At 44.4% G+C, this 19412-nt stretch overlaps 1 protein-coding gene across 2 annotated transcripts in view; it reads right to left on the bottom strand.

The window, feature by feature from the left end:
• Positions 1-4422: 4422 nt before the first annotated feature.
• Positions 4423-19412, bottom strand: part of Gria1 (glutamate ionotropic receptor AMPA type subunit 1) — a 321785-nt gene continuing 306795 nt past the window's right edge. For both annotated transcript variants that reach the window (XM_021178392.2, XM_021178393.2), the window contains exons 15-16: positions 16866-17000; positions 4423-7223 (exon numbers count right to left, since the gene is read on the bottom strand). In XM_021178392.2, coding sequence (XP_021034051.1) covers positions 7020-7223; positions 16866-17000 — 339 coding nt within the window. In that variant the 3' untranslated portion in view covers positions 4423-7019. The remainder of the gene's footprint in view (positions 7224-16865; positions 17001-19412) is intronic.

The raw sequence follows: 19412 nt of genomic DNA, 5'->3' as shown, positions 1-19412 counted from the left end.
GGGGAATTCATCACACTAATAGAAATGAAACTGGACTAGAGAAGGTAGGTTTTTGTCTTCTTTCCCTCACACCATGAATGTGAACACTGAGGTTTAGGTGGTAGAATGAACTGGTCAATATCACTCAGATCAAGGTCAATACTAGCCATACAGGCAGGGCTTCCTAGCTGTCAGATAGAGTTTGGTGCTCCTTTGGGCATGGGGAAATTTCAAGGAAGGTGGAAAGGCAGAGACTCCAGAGAGAGAATTGACTAGAGTTCAGACCAAGCTGTTCACTAGATACATGACCATGCATCTCAAGTCTCCATTTCCTCTTCTGGGGGGGGGCATTAAGTCCCCACCTTGCAGAGCTAGGACAGAGAGGTGGTGCACCAGAAGCCCCAGTACCTAATGAGTGTGCTGAACAAGGACTACTCCCCATCCCATAGTCAATATGAAATTGAAAAAAAAAAAAGGCTCAGCATTGTCACCAGCATAGCTTGGCACCCACGGGAAAGGAGGTCAAAGGACACTACCTCTTGGGAACTCGGTTAAAAGTACAGGTGTGGGATTCAGAGTCTGTGACAGAAACAGCCAAGTAGTAGCTTTCCAGTTTGTATCATTGTATTGAAGGCTGATTCACTTGACTGAGGTGGCCCTCCTGACTTTTCTCAGGGACTTATCTCTGCTATGATAATCTTATCTTTGCAGCTCAGGGTCTCGTTTTCCCAAGCAGAATGTTACATTGCTACAAACATACCCAAAGAGTATAGGGATATTTAGAGCTCAAGTTATATCTTTCTTTTCCTGTACCAGGGCCAGCACAATGGCCTTTTGTAGCTTAAGATCACTGAAGGTGGTTTTATTTTATTTTATTTTATTTTATTTTATTTTATTTTATTTTATTTTATTTTACTTTACTTTTTTGGGTCTCATAAAGCCCAAGCCGGCTTTATGAACTTATTATGCAGCTGAAGTTACTTTGCATTTTTGGTTCTCCTACTCTGCCTTCTAAGTGCTAGGATTATAGGCATGTACCACTACACCCCACTCATGTGGTGCTCAGGTGCAAAAGTGAGGCTTTGTAAATTCTAGGTAACTGAAGGGCATCACAGCCCTGTGTGTGTGTGTGTGTGTGTGTGTGTGTTTTCATGTGTGTTTCTATCACTGGGCACACAGTGGGCTTACAGATGTTAGATGCTAAGAGAGTTCTCTTTTATCTCTGGGCTCCATTCCCAGCTCTGAACCATGGAGATTTGATTTTCTGGTATTTCTTATCCAGGTCAAGTGCTTACTCTTTGGAGACTGCACAAAACATCACAAGATATCACCCACAGGTCTGGTACTGACCATCTATCCATCTTTGACCCTGGATTTCACAAGAAGCCCTGTTCCATGGCTTGATAGACAGACTTCCAATATGAGATATGTGCAGAGAAAGGAAGCAAAAGTTTGGTGACAGAGTGGACTGCACCAGGAAGCCAGGGCCATGGGTATGGTCACGGACAAATACTGGTACTCTAGAGCTCCTTAAGTTGTTTTCAGGAACACGTTGCTTGATAATTTAGGATGGGACATGGGAATTTCTACCCTGGCTGCACTCTATAATCACCTGGCAGTGCAAATCCAAACAACTCCTACCCGTAAAGTAAGCAGTACAGTAACCTGTGGTTGGCCTGTGCTCCATCAGAGAACCATCTAGAACAGTTGTGACTGATGGAGAAGCTACACTTCTGTGGCAGGGCATCCCATTTCTTTGATGAGCAGAATAGGGCAGATCTAGGAGGCAGATCTGGGAGAACAAATCAGGCATGGCAAACTCTAAGTTGCTGTCCTTTTGCGTATTGTTTTTCTAACCACGAGACTCTGCTGGGCAAGAAGTTTCTCAAGTTTCTCTCAGTATTTGAGCAGAGGAGGCAGGAAGATGAGGAGTTCAAGGTCAGCTACAAAGTGAGCTTGAGGCCAGCCTGAGCTACATGAGACTTTGCCTCAAAGCTGTGTCCATCAACCAACCAACCAACCAACCAACCAACCAAACAAACAAACAACCAACCAACCAATGAAAACTAAAATTTCCATCAATAATATCCAGAGATCGTCACCTTTCTTATCTCTAAAATAATACACGAATGGCACCCATAAAAAATCTTTCATAGAACTTTAGTTCTTAGTAAAGTAAAAACCTATTCTACCTTTTATTTAAGATAGGCTTTGATACTGTCTTAGTGTAAGATATTTAAGTCCAGTTCTGCACAGCCTTGCTGATCATACCTTAGCATCCTTTAGAATGGTGACTTGGGATGTGTGTGAAGCTCCAGGGAAAAGTACAGGCTGGCCTTGGCCCTTTAATGCCTGCTGCCTTCTACTTGGCACCCAAAGGATAACATGTAAGTGGCCTATGAATTTGAGGAATCTGGAAAGCAGGAATATCAGGGTATATATTTCAACCTTCATGCCTGTAGTACCTTTTTGGTGGGTATCTACCTTAATGCTGAGCAACGTCTTATACTGAATGGGTTCCTTTTAACATTGGTGGAACATAAATCCACTGCCCTGTGGCTCACAGAATGATGGCAATTGCTCCCTTCTCTCAGATACATGGCACCGAGGATCCAATAACTAGCTGAATCGATAGTTCTTCAATGGAACTGGCCTTTGGCCTCCTCTATAATCTTCTTTCTGCTCTCTACCTAGGTTTGTTTTAATGGTGCTAAAAGTGAGAATCTTTAGATGAGGGCATAGTTCAGTGGTAGAGTGTTTGTTTAGCATGGGCAATGTCACAGATCCCAGCCCCCCCCCCAACCGCCAGCATGGAGGCTGGTGTGTGTGTGTGTGTGTGTGTGTGTGTAGCTTTTTCCTCACTCTCCTTTCTGTAGTTCTGACTGGATAAGTGATTTCTCCTTGCTCCAAGGCATGGCTGCCTTTCCCAAGGGAATGGCAGACATAATTTTACTCATTCCATTTTTATTACTTTGACACAACACGCAGGTCCACAGTGCTTTCTTGATATTTTCCTGACCATTAACCATCATGATCTGGCTGGTGATGAAATGGGTCCATAGGGATATAAAGTCTTTGAGTTCAGGCAGACTTAGTTCAAAACATGACTCTGCCAGGAGCCTGTGAACAATCTACTGGAGGCCCCTGAAGTCTCAGATTCCTTATCCTCATGAAATAGAAGGTGGAAAAGATGCTTAACACAGTCAGTGCTCAATACAGTGGGACCTGTGCTCTTCTAGCCGGCTTGACATCACCCAGTGTGTTTTCCAGTAAGGTGATGGGTTCTTTCTGTCTGCTGCGTGGTGCTTCTGCATCCAGTGCCTCCCTAGATGCTATAGGTAACTGTAGGAAGGGTAAACACTGGAGTGTCACACAAACCTGCTAGTTCCTCTGCCATCTTCCTGCTTCTAGAGTGTCTGCTGCTACGCCCCTCCTACAATTAGCTTAGATTTTAGGCTCTTATTCTTTCAGAATATTGTGCAAGGTTTCAGAAAACATGCATTTTTTTTTTAGGAAGATAAATACTTGATGCTGCTTTTACTCCATCCCTCCCTCTCTTCCTCCCTGTCTCCCTCCATCCCTCTCACTTTCCTTTCTTCCCTCTATCCCTTTTTGGGTTGGGGGTAATAATGGATATTGAACCCAGGGCCTCAAGCAAGCTAGGTAAGACTTCACCACTGGGCTCTTGATGTTGTTCTTAATCATCAGTCTCTAAGTGTTAATACAGTCAGATCCTGTTAGAAAACCTTTCTTATTTGAGGGGAAGAAAAGTTCTCAGGCTCAGACAAGGGGGCCCTGGGTTTAGACAACAGAGACCATCCGCCAGAAGCCTGATTTTCACTTGATTCTTGATCTGACTTTGTACACATCACAATAGACCTGCATTCCTACTTGGGGGTGTCTGAGAGCTATTCCCATGAGCCATCCAGTTCTCTAGAGGAACTGTGAAGCTTGCAAGTCAAACCTAGCTCTCTGGCACTGTGTGTGGCAAATGCCTAACACCACTCTTTGTCTTTTGTTGTTTTGGAATTTCCTGAGGTTGGAGAGATGATGCATCCCGATGACCTGAGTTCAATCCCCAGGGATTATGTGGTAGAAGGAGAGAACCAACTCCTACAAATTGCCCTTTGATCTCCACACATATTCCTACACATGCACATGCATGTGCATGAATAAATAAATGTGAAATATGAAATCCTATCTCAATGAATCATTCACAATGTTCTGAAATGGTTCTGAGGAATCCATGAGTTGGGCACAGTAGCCATGTGCTTGATTAGCATGCACAAGGACTCAAGTCCCAGGTCCCACGTCCCAGGTCCAGCATAGGGGAGAGGGGTGGAGTTAAAAACTTGCTAGTCTTAGAAGGTAAGAAAACATCAGTGCTTGGAACCCTAGCTTCAGAAATGGCACAACATGGAACGGACAATAAGGAAAGGTAGGTAATGGGTCCACAGTGATTTAATTCTTGTGATATTGTTCACTTTATGCAAATACCAAAAAAATGAAGAAAAACCCTGGCTATTTGAAAATAAGACAGGAATCCCTACCCCAAATATTTAGTGTCTGATCAAACGAGAGTTTTTTCCCCTCACACATCTTCCAAGAGAGTTAAAATAAATATATATGTTAAATAAAAGGCCCAGGTACCAAAGAGCAAAATTTAATGAAAGCCAGAACTGTTAAGTATGGATTCCTGTTGAGAAAAATGTCAATCTCTTTCAGAGTTTTCCCACTGCTCCATTTTTAAGAAAAGTGTAGTAAAAATACATAATACAAGGTAACTTCTTTCTCACTTCTGTTTTCTTTCCACACATCCCTCGGTGAGAAGCGTCTTCCCCGGAGTCATGGACCCCTCCCAGCAAGACCCTCATTTCCACCACAGTCTCTCTCTATCCAACCAATAGGCTCAGGGACTGGAGAACATCTTCCCAGGCCATAGATGAAAGGTTTTTGAAGCAGCTGATGGTAGAGTTTAGTTCCATCTCTTTCTAGGTGTGAACTCCCCAGTGGTGGGTCACACCAGAGTCTACAGTAGTAGGCAGGAGGCTGGGAGGATGTTAGCTGGCAGAAATTAAAGGTGGTAATCCATCTGCAGGACATTGCTTCACATGCCATGCCCATGGTGACATGGGGGACACGGATCAATGGGAGAAGGGTCGATTCTGAGATGTTTCTTTGCTATGGCAGATGAAGAGAGAATGAGAGAGACACAGAGATGGTGGTTGTCCGCTGGAAGCATCCATAGAGGAAGCCAGTTCTACTGCCCTGAACCATGGATAGGCTCCAAAATCTTCAGCCCATTGCCAATGATAACCCCTAGTGGGGAAGATTGGATGGAAGCAGAGGGTAGGAGAATAAGCCAGAATATGGTTATTGGTAAAAGCTAGTGGCATGTGGCACTCACTGAAGCATGCACCTGGGAGTGGCTGCATAAGAGGTGGAAGTCAGTTGCACCAAGAGTGAGAGTGGAGGTCTCCACAAAGCTGTGTGCCAGGGACTTCCACTCCCACCCGAAGGTTCAGGCAGCCTAGCATTACTCAGGGTGGTTCTTGTCACCTTTCCTGTCTGGCTGTCCTTCACCTTGGTCATTGCACTCATGGGTGTATTTTCTGGCCATTGTAATGCAATGCCCTCAGTCTGTCTGAGCCAGGGAAAAAGGTTAGTATCCCTGTGTTAGAGTTAGAAGATGGGCTCAGGCATCTTAAGGTCCCCTGATGTACTTAGCAATGTACCTCATCTCTATCTCTCAAAAAAGAATTCAGGCTTTGTTATCTTTCTTTCTTTCTTAAGGTCTGATCACATGCTAAAACAATACTCTATTAACACAAAACCCCTGGTTCTCTGCATTGACACAACTCACAAGTTCATATTTGGTCTCTCAAACCTAGGACAGGAAACAGCACAGAAGGTTCTGTGGCAGGGGCTTGGATGGACTTCCATAATTCCCTATCACCTTCCTTTTGCACTTAGCTTGGGCAACATTTCCCCTTATGCCAGAGGCTCCACAGAGAGTCCTACTCCACCATGGGGATCCAGTATAGACATCAAGCAAAGGAAAAGGCAAGAATCATGTATGACACCCCCCTGACTGCCAGCTCTTTGCAAGGCTCTACTGGGTCAGAAGGCCAGTTGCCCTTTGACCCCCACATTGCCTTTGGGCCTGAGCATAGTAGAACATAATTTCCAGGGCTGAGATTGACTTTGAAAGAGGTCTACCATATTGGTACTCTACGGCCTGTGGGATGCTCCTGAGTATTACAGGAAGCTTCTTCCCGGGAACAATGAACCTAACAAGTCCTTCTCTACTGTACTCTACACATCCCCCCTTTTAAAAACTCTTATCTGAGATGCTCTTCACAGTTACTCTCTGATGAACCAGCATTTAGGTAGTATTCTTTCTGGGGAAGGCAGCCCCTTCTCCAGTAGTGTCTGTCTCCATCCAAGGCATGGGCCAAAGGATAGAAGGTCTCATAGAGAGCTCCAACACTGAATGAGTTTGAAGGTCAAGTATTCCTTTCCTTGCTTGTAAGGTGGAACCAATCGTGAGTCTTCAATCTGAAACTGAAAAGTGATGGGAAGGGGTGGGGGTGAGGGCTGGGGATAAGAAGAAGGAAAAGGGTTGAACAGAGCCTGCAAACCATGGGTTAATAGTAAGAAAATAATGCACACACTAAGACACATTAACAACTGAATTAAAATTAAACAGTTTGATTTCTTCATTGCTATCCCAGTGACTCCATTTTCATAGACGTTAGACTTCCTTGGACAGGATCTCTCCCGTTATTGCAGCATAGAGTTAGTGACCATCTTCACTCAGCAAATGGAAAAGGTTGAAAAAAAATCCCAAAACAAAAGGGATGGTGGTCTAGTGGAATTTTTTTTTTTTTTAATTCTTCAGGGACATTGGCTGAATTGCCCTCCATATGGTCGTGGTGGTTGGAGGCGGTGTTTCATTTCTTTGTTTTTGGCACTGAAGGGCTTGGGATGGGGCTGGGGAAGCCTGAGCCTGCTCCCCAAGGGTTTCCTGTCTGCTCCAGTTACAATCCTGTGGCTCCCAAGGGCATCCCTGAACTGTGGCTCATGCAGGGAATGGATTGCATGGACTTGGGGAAGTCCTGGCTGACCACTCTGCCATTCTCTCCACTGCCGCCTCCTCCACTGGCTCCTGCCCCGCTGTTCCTGGGGAGGGTCGATGTCCGTATGGCTTCATTGATGGATTGCTGTGGAATCAAACAGAAACCCTTTTCAGGAGGACAGGGGGTTCTTCCCCAGGTCCTTGGTAATGATTGCCAAAGGGGAATGAGTCAAGCAGGGACTGAAACTTTTGCCCAACCGTCCTCCCAACTCCTGAGCTCAAGAAACGGCAGTGTGGGCAGTTCTCAGTAATTCTTATTTATTTCTTGCATAATAAGTCCCTTTCTGATCTAGAGTTCAATACTCTAAAAACCAGAGGGTTAGTAGCACCCATCTGATGTATCAGTCTATACCTGTAGGTTGTCTGTGCTGATGGTCAGCGTGCATTACACAGACAATGGAGTTGGGGGATGCATCTTTGCTTTCTTTGACACATAGTTCTTTTCAATCACATTGCACACACCACCTTTCTTTATCCTTGGTGGGGGCCTAGGCTTTAATGTGTTAGGAACCAAGCCCTGTGTTATCTCATTCAGTGGTTACTGCTGGTAGGGCATTTCCTTGGTGCTACTGGAGTGGAGCTTAGGAAATCTACTTACTGTTACCTAAACTAAATTCTGTGATCACAGTCCTGTCTTTGGTATTTTTAGAATGTTTAAACCTCTATGTCTATGACATATGTGTCTGCCCCAGGCAGCTACATTCATCCTCCTTCCCCCTTACTATTCCTCATTCTCCCCTCCATCTTCCTCTTCCTCCTCCTCTGCCACCTCTATCTACCAAATGGCAGTACTTCACAGAGAGGACTTTGAAATATTAAGGGAAACTGATAGTGTGCTATTGTTGGGTCCAAATGATATTCTTCTAAAAAAAACTCAAACCCCCACTTCTAGCCCCACATGTTAAGGGTACTTAGGAGTCATTTGAATAAGATAATTCACAAAATGTAACCAGAAAGGGTCGTGCTGAATGAAGAGAGTGAGGCCACATGTCCAAAAGCATTCCGTCTGCGCGCTACCTGCTTCCTGCCAGCATGTACAACATGCTGGTCTAGACTCATACATCAGTTCAATGCTGTTCTAGGGTGTTGAAATTCTAGATCTGAGATGGACTCACAGTTCACCTCAGCAACTGAGGTGTTAGGTGGAATATTCAAGAAATATTCAAGAATCCAGGTCCTGGATTCTGTCTTTTAGTCAAGAAAAACATTGTTCTCTGCAAAAATTCCATGGGAGGAACTCTGTGGTATGAAGACGCCACCCTTAGCCCTCCCTCTCTACTTCTGAGTTCTCAGAATTTTGGGCATGAGGTTTAGTTTCTTGGTAGGAATCAACATAATGAGAAGGGTTATCTGTGGGTTGAGAGACTTCCTTTGCTAAGACCGACCTCCCCCATTTGTCAGCATGAATTCTGCTTAGTTTCCCCCCTGAAGTTCTGCATCACCTCAGCTGACAGCAAAGGCTGGCTCCTCTCAGTGTGTGTGTGCGTGTGCACTCTACACATCCTCTTATACATAAGGTTTGTCACTTTAAAGAAAGCTCATATCCTGGGGGAGCCCCAGACCATGCCTTTGAAATCCATAGCTATCCTCACTGGCCACTACACAGATAGTGTAAGATATTCTTGAATTTATTAAAAACACCCTTTCCAAACACCCTGGCTTTGTTGTTTTGGCCCAGAGAAATCACTCTGTCTCCTGTAGCTAGACTATTATGACAGTCTGATGGATTTTTTTTCTTGCTTCCCATTCTTACTGAACATTCTTAAAAAAGAGTCTTCTCCCCCCCCCCCAAATCCATGATTCATCTGGGGGACAGGGGCAGAGGAGGTGGGTTGACCAAAACTAAAGTTGTATGGAAATCCATTATTTTAGAGGCTAATTATAAAATATAGTTAGAGACTGGGGAGGCAGATGAGTCCATGTTTCAATTTTAGAGAACCTAAGTTTGATTCCCAGCATTCATGTCTGATGGCTTACAACTGCTTGTAACTCCAGCTCAAGGCATCTAATATCTGTGGCCTCCATGAGTACCAGCACTCACATGCACATACCACTACAACACTTACACACAATTAAAAATACCTAAAAAATACACTAAAAATAATTAATAATTAAAAAGAAAAGCTTAAGAAAACCCAAATAACTTAAAAATAACTTTAAAAGTGTTTGAACATGGATACCCTTCATGAGTTGAAAAAGCCTTCCCCTATAAGACAAGCGTCTTTATATGAAAAATCTCAGTGTCAGGCAGCACCTCCCTATGAGTTCTTGGGCAGAGAGAGACTCGAAAGGACTACCAACAATAAGGCTTTTGAGTGTTATTTCTGAAGATACAATACACTTTGGTTGCAGGACATCAAGCTAGAAGTGACATACTAAGTTCCTGCTGGCTAGCATTCATAGTGCCAGAAAGTGCCACATTAGACTACTGGGGGAATGTCATCAGTGGTAAACTCTGAATGCTACAATACTGGCTTGCCAGGCAAGACATATCTCCTGGTGCAGTAGTGGCATGATGGTTATGATGATAATCAACCACTTCCTGATTTGGTCTGTGCCCTGCCTGCCAGCTGCACAAGGTTTAACCCCTGCCTAATACTGTAAATCTGTGCAGAAGGCTATGACTCTAGATCCTATGGGAGAAACCTACTGTTGTTTTGCTAAATGGACATGTCATAAAATTACCTTTTCAATGATTGTATTTATACCCGTTGATTAGTGCTGTGTTTAACCTCACCCAGATGATCTCTTTGCAGTAGTTAGTTAAATTAGACACTCATAATTGATCAAAGTGCTGAGACTCAGTGACTGGGAATGCTCATCTGTCAATGGGGGTGTCTATATCAATGTGTCTTCCTAAAGGAGCAATGTACATCACAGAAGAGGGAGGGGAAGGAATGTCAGAGCTGGAGGATGGGAGGATGCTGTGAGATGCTTGTTGTCTTCTGGACTTGGCCATTGCACAAGTGAACCCATTGCAGCTGTGGTTACCTGAACAGGAACCTGAACCACATCAAACCAACAAGATCAGGCAGCATTCCACCAAGCAGCACTAATTTGGTGGGTTCCCAAAATAACAACAAAAACATCAAAAAAGCAGAGAGAACCTGAATGTGGGCAGGAGACGTGTTGGTTGGTATCCAGAGGAGAGGGAGCGGGGAGCTGGAGGTGGCTATGATCAAGACACATTGTATGCATGTATAAAATTATCAAAGAATAAATACAAGATATTCAAAAAAATAAAATCCATGATTCAGACAGATTTCCCCCCATATGATGTTCTGCCCACGCTGGTTCTGTCTCTTCCTCAAACCTGGAACTTAATTTATTTACATCCTTCCCTGGCATTCCTCCACCAAAGAGGAAGTGTGATTTGGATTGCATTCTTTTGAGTCAAAGGCCAAATAAATAGAACCACAGTGCTACTCAGGGGAAGGCTGAGCTTAGAACAGGAAGAATTAATGATTACTGATTCCAGCCCCAAAAAAGGTTGAAAAGAGAATAATATTTTAATTGTGTCAGTGGAAAAATATAGGACTTTCTAGAGTGTAGCTTGGAATGTCTAGCCTTCAAGACTTTGGCCTACTATGTTCCTTGAAAAAAATGTGTGTGTGTGTGTGTGTGTGTGTGTGTGTGTGTGTGAGCAGCCATGAGGGTGAGCATAGAGGCCACAGGTCAGTCTCCTGTCACCTTGCTTTTGAGACAAGGTTTCTCACCAGAACATGGAGTTCACTGATGCACCTAGGCTGGGTGATCTCTAAGCCCTAGGGATCTACGTATCTCTGTTTCCTCAGGACTGAGATTAAAAGGATGTACCACCACACCCAGCTTTCTCTCAGGTGTGCTGGGGATGGAATTAGCTCCCTATGCTGTGCATTAGACACTTTATCAACTGAGATACCTCCATAGCCCATGTTCCTTTTACTTCAACAACAGCAACAACAGCAACAGCAACAGCAACAACAACAACAATTGAAGCTCACACAGATTACCTTGGCCTATAGTCCCCAAAAGTCTCAAACATTTCTGTAATATCTCACTAAAGTTGGCAAAACATCATGAATTTATCTTAAAGACAAGGTTAATGGTACAGTTAATACCAGAGGCTACCAAAAGCTGAGACAAATTTGTCACGTAACTGAGACCTTTCAACATTAAAATACCAGAGCTATTTTCTCAGGAAGCTGAGGGCTGCTCAGAGCACACCCTACCACAGGTGGGCACTGGCCTCTTACCAGCTTCCTTCCTGATACACTTATGGGATCTTGGAGAAGAGAGAACAAGATCCAGAATGCTGGGATGGAAAGCAAGTTAAATAGGCAGTAGACTGCTAGTTTTCAAAATGCACTGTTCTTTGGAATCCCAGGGTTTAGGGAAAAAACCATTGATGTCTGAGTTCTACTCCACTAACACTGAGTGAATAGACTGGGCATCTAGCTTTCAAAGCTTCTGGGGTGATTCTAAACTGGAAGCAAAGTTGAACTTATCTACTGTTCCCAATCATTTTAAAGAGAGTCTGACATGTACACATGATTGACTTATTTAAGACAACAGTTATCTGAGGCAGTGACAGAGTAGATGACCTATTAAATATGGTTCTTGTACCCTCCCAAAGCTAACTGACAATCACTAATATAATGCCTGCCCTTGCCTTTAAGAGGTGGCTCTCTGTTGTTTCCTCCCAACTATACCAGTCATTCTTAAACACATCCTTAGAGATGTTCTGAAACAGGATCAGGGGAAGAAGAATGAGTGAGAAGTCTAGTTGCAAAGTCCCCTAGTATATTCTTCTGATACCCAGTTCTGCAATGGTGACCATGTTCTGTTTCCCGGTCATTTGGTTTGCTAGGAGAGCTCTGCCCAGCCTCTGTATATCAGAGAATATCCCAATGAAAGCTCAGGTTTCACTAATGACCCCATTCATTGTGTGCGCAAAGAAGTGGCTGAGCACCAACCATAGAGGATGCTTCCTCAGTGTTAAGCCATTTGCTGCTCATTAAGTCTAGGCAAGTGTACAGACTCTAATCTGATGTGGCTTCAGCATACCACATGTTGACTTTTTCACATTCAAGTTTGAAAGGTCAGCTGCTCTCCCGAGAGTTGAGGGGGAGCTGGGGATTAATTTCCCCTTGGAGCAAGGTCAAAAACAATAAAGATCTTTATTTTAGTTAATATCAACAAGTACAAAGATGCTATTCTGTTTTCCCTGGAAGAGGTGAAGTGCAGATGCTCTAGAGCTCTACTCAATTAAAAATGTGCCCTAGGTGATGTTTTGCTTCATGACAGCTTAAGTTATATTAAGATGCTGTGGGCTACCTGAAGTCTTTGTTTGAGTCTTCAGCTCCTACACTGCTAATCCAGTATTTCTATGTCCAAGCCTTACTGGTTTCTGGATACTTCTAGGCAAGAGTTCTAGTGTTTGAGTCTCTGACTCTGGGCATCCTTTGCTGACAACTCTCTAGTTTTGGCTAGTACGTTCTTTGCTTCAACCTAGCTAAATACCACTGTGTCTGGGTTGTTCCTAGTTGCATTTCCTCTGCTGAGCATTGTCCCGCTTCCCCAGTGACACGTATGTTCTGTTTCCAACACATCAAAGGGTGAAGAGTGTCAAGGAGACTCAGTTGAGATTCTGTGCTTGCTTCAATGACACAGACTGAGTGTGGAGATGCATTTTGTTTATCTTTGTGACCAGCACAATGACTGGCACTTGAGGGACTTAAAGCAAGTGCTCAAAAAATTATCAATCACTGAAAAAAGAGAAATCAGGCAGTTTAGAAGCATTTTTGTTAACACTAAGAGCCTGGGCTTTGTGGAGACTTTGTTTACTGTCTAATCCCAGTCCTTCTAGCTCCTGGCTTATGTGGCCTGTGGGAGCAAGCTCCTTTACTTCTTCTAGCCTCACTTCTTATTATCTTGCAGATCTTCAAGAATATATTACCTGGCTAATGAAAATGAGGAGCTAACACCTTGATATGAAAGTTCCCAGCCTTCTCTTCCCCTTTTGTCCTCTCTTCTTGCCTTCACCTCTGTCCCTCTTTTTGTGCTTAGTTTTACTCTTCTTCCTCTTCCCTCACATGGTAACTAGAGAAAGGTCTCTTTGAATGGCTGAGACATGGGGGCTAAGCCTGAGCTGGTTTAGTGGTTTCTGGCTTTAACAAGGGGTAAACACTGTGGTCAGGGAAAGACATAGGATGGAAGGTCTTTCCAAAGGCCCATGTTACCTCTGTCTGCATCCCCGAGTAGAGCCATAGGCTGTGCTTCTAAACAGAGATAATTGCTTTTGGGAGAAGCCAAGCAGCTCATTACGAAGCCTGAGGAGTGGCTGGAGTGCATTCCACTTATCTCTTCTAGATAAGGGAGGAATTGATGGAGTTTCAGAAATGAAGGGCCAGCTAGATTAGTAAAGAAAGTATCTCCGTTGAAGTGGAAAGATGGAAAATTCTATTAGGAGTGCTGTTGTTTTGTGCAGAAGTCATGATGGTGGATGGAACTGATTACTGGGGACTGTGCTGGACAGTCTTAGGTTAGTGCTTCTGGGGGGTCCTTGGTGGCTTCTGAGAACTTTAATAACAACACTGTAAAGGGAGTTGTGCGAATGTCTCTCAGTCATCGTACCATGATGCAATGGCCTCTTCAAAGAAACCTTATCATCTAAGACAGCAATGTACCTTCCATGGGGCCGCTCAACACTGTCTCAGTTAAAAGATAATCCCAGTCTCTGTTCAGATACCTGGTTTAGTAGAAATCACTATAAACCTAGAGGTGATGTTATATGTTCAGGTAGTTTTCTGCTGGGTGGAAAACAAAACCACACCATAGTTGATAAGAAAACATAGATGGGATCAAGACCACCTTGGGAACAGGGCTCTAGATTGGGCAGTTTGCATTGCTTAACCATATGCCACTCTCTGCATGCTTCCTCTCTTGTTCCAGTAGACTTTCTCTTCTGTGGACAATTCTATATTAACTTGACGAAAAATACGTGCCCTATAGCCATAGCCTGTTCTTTAAGGACTTGTGGTCTGCATGACTTAAAACATTCTAGTAATGTGATTAATAAAATTACATGTTAATAAGGAAATATTAATAAAAGAAAGCTTGAAGGAAGCTGTAGCTGTCTGCTAATAAGGCCAATTTCATGAATGCTAGCACTCGCTGCTGTTATTATTTATTGAGAGCATACTGTGATGAGGGTCTCCTGCCAATCCTTTAATCTATTATTTCAAATCCTCACTACAAATTTATGAAGTATATATGACCACTGTCATCATTTTAAAAATACTAAAAAATCAAAGGACCAGAGAGTAATTAAACTTGTCTAAGGTGAGAGAGTTAAGAAACAGAATGAATGGATTCTTGCCAGGCTCTCCACTCCTTGATATCCACAGGACATACTGTCCTGGGATGCCATGAGAGGAGCTTTTGAGAGCTGACCAGCACTAGCTCTGGGTCTCCGGTCCTTGGCAAAGGAGTAGAGGGTTCCAAAGAGCATAGCTGGCTTAGCTTCTGGCTTGGGACCCACTTTGCTGATTGAACAGCCCTTTCCTCTCTTTGGATGGTAAGGAAGGACAATCTGTAAATTTATGTTCTGGATGGAATTGGCAAAGCAAGCTCTGCTTCGGGCTGGCTTAGGGGTGCTGGCCATATCCCGCCAAGTTCATGGGAGGATTTAAGTATAAAGTCAATCACTGTGCTGTGATCTGATTTTGTTCCCCCCCCCCGCCCCCACCCAACAGAATGTGAAGGTGGGAGAGCTGGTCAAGAGGAGAACAAGGTGTTCTGAGGTCCTCTAGACAATTTTACCATACTTCCAGACTTTAATTATTCCTCTTACCGTATTGTGGAAGAACGGCTTTTAAAATGGACCTCATGAGATAGAAGAAGGGGTGAGGGATCAGCTTGCACAGAACACACAGGGGCTGGAACATGGTGGGAGGAGGGAAGCAGATTGCCAGCAGAGAGGCAGCTGGAACCATGACGTGGGAATGCTGAGTGCCAGGACAGAAGGTCTCAATACTAGGATGGATGCAAAGTCCTTTTCTTTTCCTCCCCTCACCCATTTCATACAGAACTGAACATTGAGTTTCCAAGCAAGGGACTGACTAAAGATGTCCTTCCCAGGACTGACCCAGGGTGTACACAGGATGTACACAGGCCAAGGTGAGGGAGAGGCTGGGCAGAACCTATGCCAGGGATGCAGTACTGCTTATGTTCCTGCTCAGAAGAAATTGAATATTGACAAGTGAACCTTTAGGACACATTATAGGACAGCAAACCCCAGGGAAAAAATCTTACTCATCTAGTCAAGCCAAAGAGAGAGCCCAGGCCAAGACACTCATTGGTGTGAAGTCCACAATAACTACACAACGTTCTTAATTTCTGCTGTTTCCCATAAGCCTTCTCCAATCTACCTTTTTCTATGTTCCTATAGTCTTTACTGTCTGAATCACAGTCTTTTCTTTCTTTATGTGTGTGTATGTGTATTGTTTGTATGTGTGCATGTGTGTGTGTGTGGTATATGTATGTGAATGTATGTGTGTGGTGTGTGTTTGTGTGTGTGTGTGTGTGCTCGAGCGCATTTAGGTCAGAGGTTGACATTGGGGGTCTTCCTCAACTGTTCTTCACCTTACTTTTTCATACAGAGTCTCTCACTGAACCTATAGCTCATAGAAGTGGGTAGACTGGTTGGCCAATGAAATTCAGGGGCCCCCGCTTTCTTCCCCCTTTTTAAGTGGGCACAGAGACTCTAAACTTAAGTCCTCATGTCTTTGTGGCAGGCACTTTACCATATGAGCCATTTCCTTAGCCCTGGGCACTTTCCCATATCTATTTCCTGTTGAGATTCGAAGATATGAAGGTCACAGAGGGGACCTAAGTTCTCTGCTTCCTTATGCCACTTTTCATATGACTGACTTCCATACAAGTCTCACTAGGGCTAATGATGCAATCCAGGGGCTGGGATGCTGACACCCCAGCTTCCCTGCGATGCTCTCATCTACATCTTTGCTAAGGAACACTTGCCCTTTCTCACACAGCACTAGTGATGGTGAGCTCCCTATTCACTGGGGTGGTCCATGTGCTCCTGTTAGAAAAGTGGGCTTTGTGCATTGTATGCATATCTCCTTTCTGTTGATTCCAGCCATTGCTGCAGTTGTATTCTTTGGGTCTCCTTAAGATGAGTCTGCTTGCCCTCCTGCCCAACAGGTTTTCATGTTTGTCCTGGCAGCTCCTCAACCCTCTCTAATTCTTCTCTGCTTCTGCTGCCTTCTGCTGTGTTCAGTGTGGTTTGGGATTATTGAACTTAATCTGGTTACCTTTCTCTGTGAATGATGCTCTCTGCCAGGGTCACTCCATAATACAGAAGCTAAACACGGACCCAGTTCACCAAGCACAGCAAGATAGGCACAGGGAACTGGGTAGGCATGCCTTCCCTCATCTGGGCAGCTGCTCCATTGGATGTAACTTCAGAAAAATCAGCCTCTCACTGTGCTGGCTGAACCCTGAACCTCACGGACCTGCCTTCAGAAAGACTCATTTGCTGTTTTGGGCACAGTATTTGCCAGACATGGCCATCCCTTCCCTTTCTTTTAGATCCCAATGTCCCTTGCAGTTTCTTTCTCATGCCTCTCTACTTCCTGAATGATCCTAACTGGTCCCTTTCTACTTCTTTGGAGCAAAAAACCTCTTAGGGAACCCAGCTGTGCCAGCGAGAACAGGGTAGGGAAAAGATCCGGGAAGACGATGCCACCTTCATCCGCTTCGACTCGCTACGGGATTTGTAGCAGAACTCGATTAAGGCAACCAGCATGGCCAGTCCCAGCCCTCCAATCAGGATGTAGAACACGCCTGCCACATTGCTCAGGCTCAGAGCACTGGTCTTGTCCTAAGAGAAGGAGGTGGGAAAGGAGGGGAGGGGAAAGAGGAAAGTGAATCAAGAGGCTTGAGGCCACCGAGGCAGCAGCAAATTAACACACATACACGCAACCCCACACCCTCCTCAGCGTTCATAGATGGAAATTGCTTGTATTAATTGGCCGCATGTTCGCAACATTCCCCGGGGAGAGGGGAATGCATGTGTGTTTGTGTATATTTAAATCCTCTGTGATTGTGTTGAACTTTTAATTACACCACCTCCTTCTTTAATGTCTTCTCTGGGACAGGAGATACCACAAAAATTCGGGCCAGATCTGGTAAGATCTGAACCCTTGAGCTTAACTAATTCTTTCAGGAGACCCTTCCCTTTAGCTCTGTGTCTGCCTCATCTCCTCTGTTGCTTGGCAACACGTCAGCCTCCATCATTGTGCATGTCTCTGAGTGTTTTGCTGGGAGTTGGTATTAAAGTGAACTTTCCCCTAGATGTGCATTTGATTTCAATTTAATAAGACAGCTCTCAAACACATAATAAAGGCAGAGGGATGCAAACCTTTAATGACTGCTCTCAGTCCCAATTGAAGGGGAAAACCTGGGAGGGGGGCTTATATTGTCAGAAAGGCATTGCGCTAGAGTAATGGCTCAATTTAATCCTAATAATTATACTTAATCGGTGTCATTTATTTATTTATCTTTCTATTGGAGGTGCTTGCTAAGATTGCCTATATGTAGACCTGGGTGGCTGAATTTAGAAATCTCAGTCGCCTGTAGTAAAAGATACTCTGCTGGTTTCAGGGATGCTGAGCCGCAAAGGAGGGTGCTGAATTCCCGGAAGCCTGGGGAAGAGTATTGATGTTCAGCAGGAGGGAGTTGAACCCTTCTTGAAGCCAGTGAATAGAACTGGTGTGGGAGACTGTCCCAGAGTCCTGTCACATCCTGTGAGCTTTAAAAGTGAGGGGAGCGAAGGAGAACCCTGTTTCAGGTAGTGAGAACACTAGCCCAAATTGCTGTTCACGGTGGAAGGTAGTGTTGGAGGAAGTGAGGCCACCATTCCACCTAATGCTTGACAAAGGTGAAGAACGCCTTTTAAGTCTCGGAAGAACGCTCCTTCCCAGTTGTTATGATGGCTCCTAACACCTTCTTTTCTGTTGTTTTCTCATGTGAGAATGTTTCATTAAATCAAAGTGAAAGGCATCTCTCAGCTTGCACTGGTACATGGCATTGGTGGCTGGTTGGTGGCATGGGGTAGGATGCGTGACCTTTACCCTTCTGTGTGTTGCTTTTCAGGTGGGGGTCCAGATGAGCAATATGAATGGTAGACTGCTTGGTCCTAGTTGCTGTTCTGATATCCACCCAAAAGGATCTGGGCATGTGGAAAGGTTTCTTATCTCCAAACCTTTGCCCCCTTTCTACTTGATGCAGCGTATAGGGTCCTTGGTGGTTGAATGTGGGAACTGCAGCTGGCTTGCCTCTCTACCCTGGAGAGAGCCCCAGCCAGCAAAGCCATGGGATTATCTACAGCAACCCCAAGAGAGGCTTCTTGTGTGTCTATGACAGACGGTTCTTGCAAAGAGGTGACTTTTGGCAATGCTTAGCCTGGCTCTTTAGGCAGTGGAAATGATTATTCAAGGGAACAAACTTTTTCCTGTTTGGGATAATGGCCTGAGAAGAGAACTGTGAAAAAATGGGTCCAACATGTGGTTCAGGAACTGGTAGAACATGCGTGAATTTCCACTTGCGTGACTCTCAGAACGCTCAGCATATATCCCTGTTTGTTGTCCAGAAGGTGTGTAGTTTATAGAACTACTTAAGGGAAATTCCTATAAAACTCTCCTTTCTGAACAGGGCCAAGGTTGGGTGGGGTGGGGAGACATCTTAGAGCATCACCAGATAGCAGGGACTAGGTAAGAGTGATGCTCAGAGAGAGTCAATGGGGAAGCACTGGGAAAGAAGGCAGGAGCTTGCCAACTTTGCAAGCTCACTCATCTTTCAAAAGCTTAAGTACAGCTTGCACTGTCCATAAGTTAGGCTAGCTTATTCTTCATAGCCTCCCCAAGCTTGATTTGGTTGGAGAGGCATTCAAGGATAAGGGAATGGTGGGCACACTCTTTTGTTACTATTAACTTTGTACTGTAACTGTATCTGACTCCCTGGCCACCACTTAGGGTATATCTGTGAGACAGGTAGGGTTAGATCTTTGTGTGGAAGCGAGGGGAGAGTTGTGTTCTGTGTGACTATAGAGAGAAGAGGGTCCAGTCACTGGGCATATGGCTGTTTCTGGATTAGAGAGTTTTCCTCCTTACTCTGTCTTCTCTCTTCGCTGGAATTAGAGATTGAACCCCAGGCCATGATTATCTATCTGTATGTCTATCTGTCCTATCTATCTATCTATCTATCTATCTATCTATCTATCTATCTATCTATC

This window comes from Mus caroli, chromosome 11, assembly GCF_900094665.2.
Source record: "Mus caroli chromosome 11, CAROLI_EIJ_v1.1, whole genome shotgun sequence".
Classification (NCBI taxonomy): Eukaryota; Metazoa; Chordata; class Mammalia; order Rodentia; family Muridae; genus Mus; species Mus caroli.
Note: the sequence above shows the minus strand (reverse complement) of the source record. Positions and strands in the feature narration are given on the sequence as shown.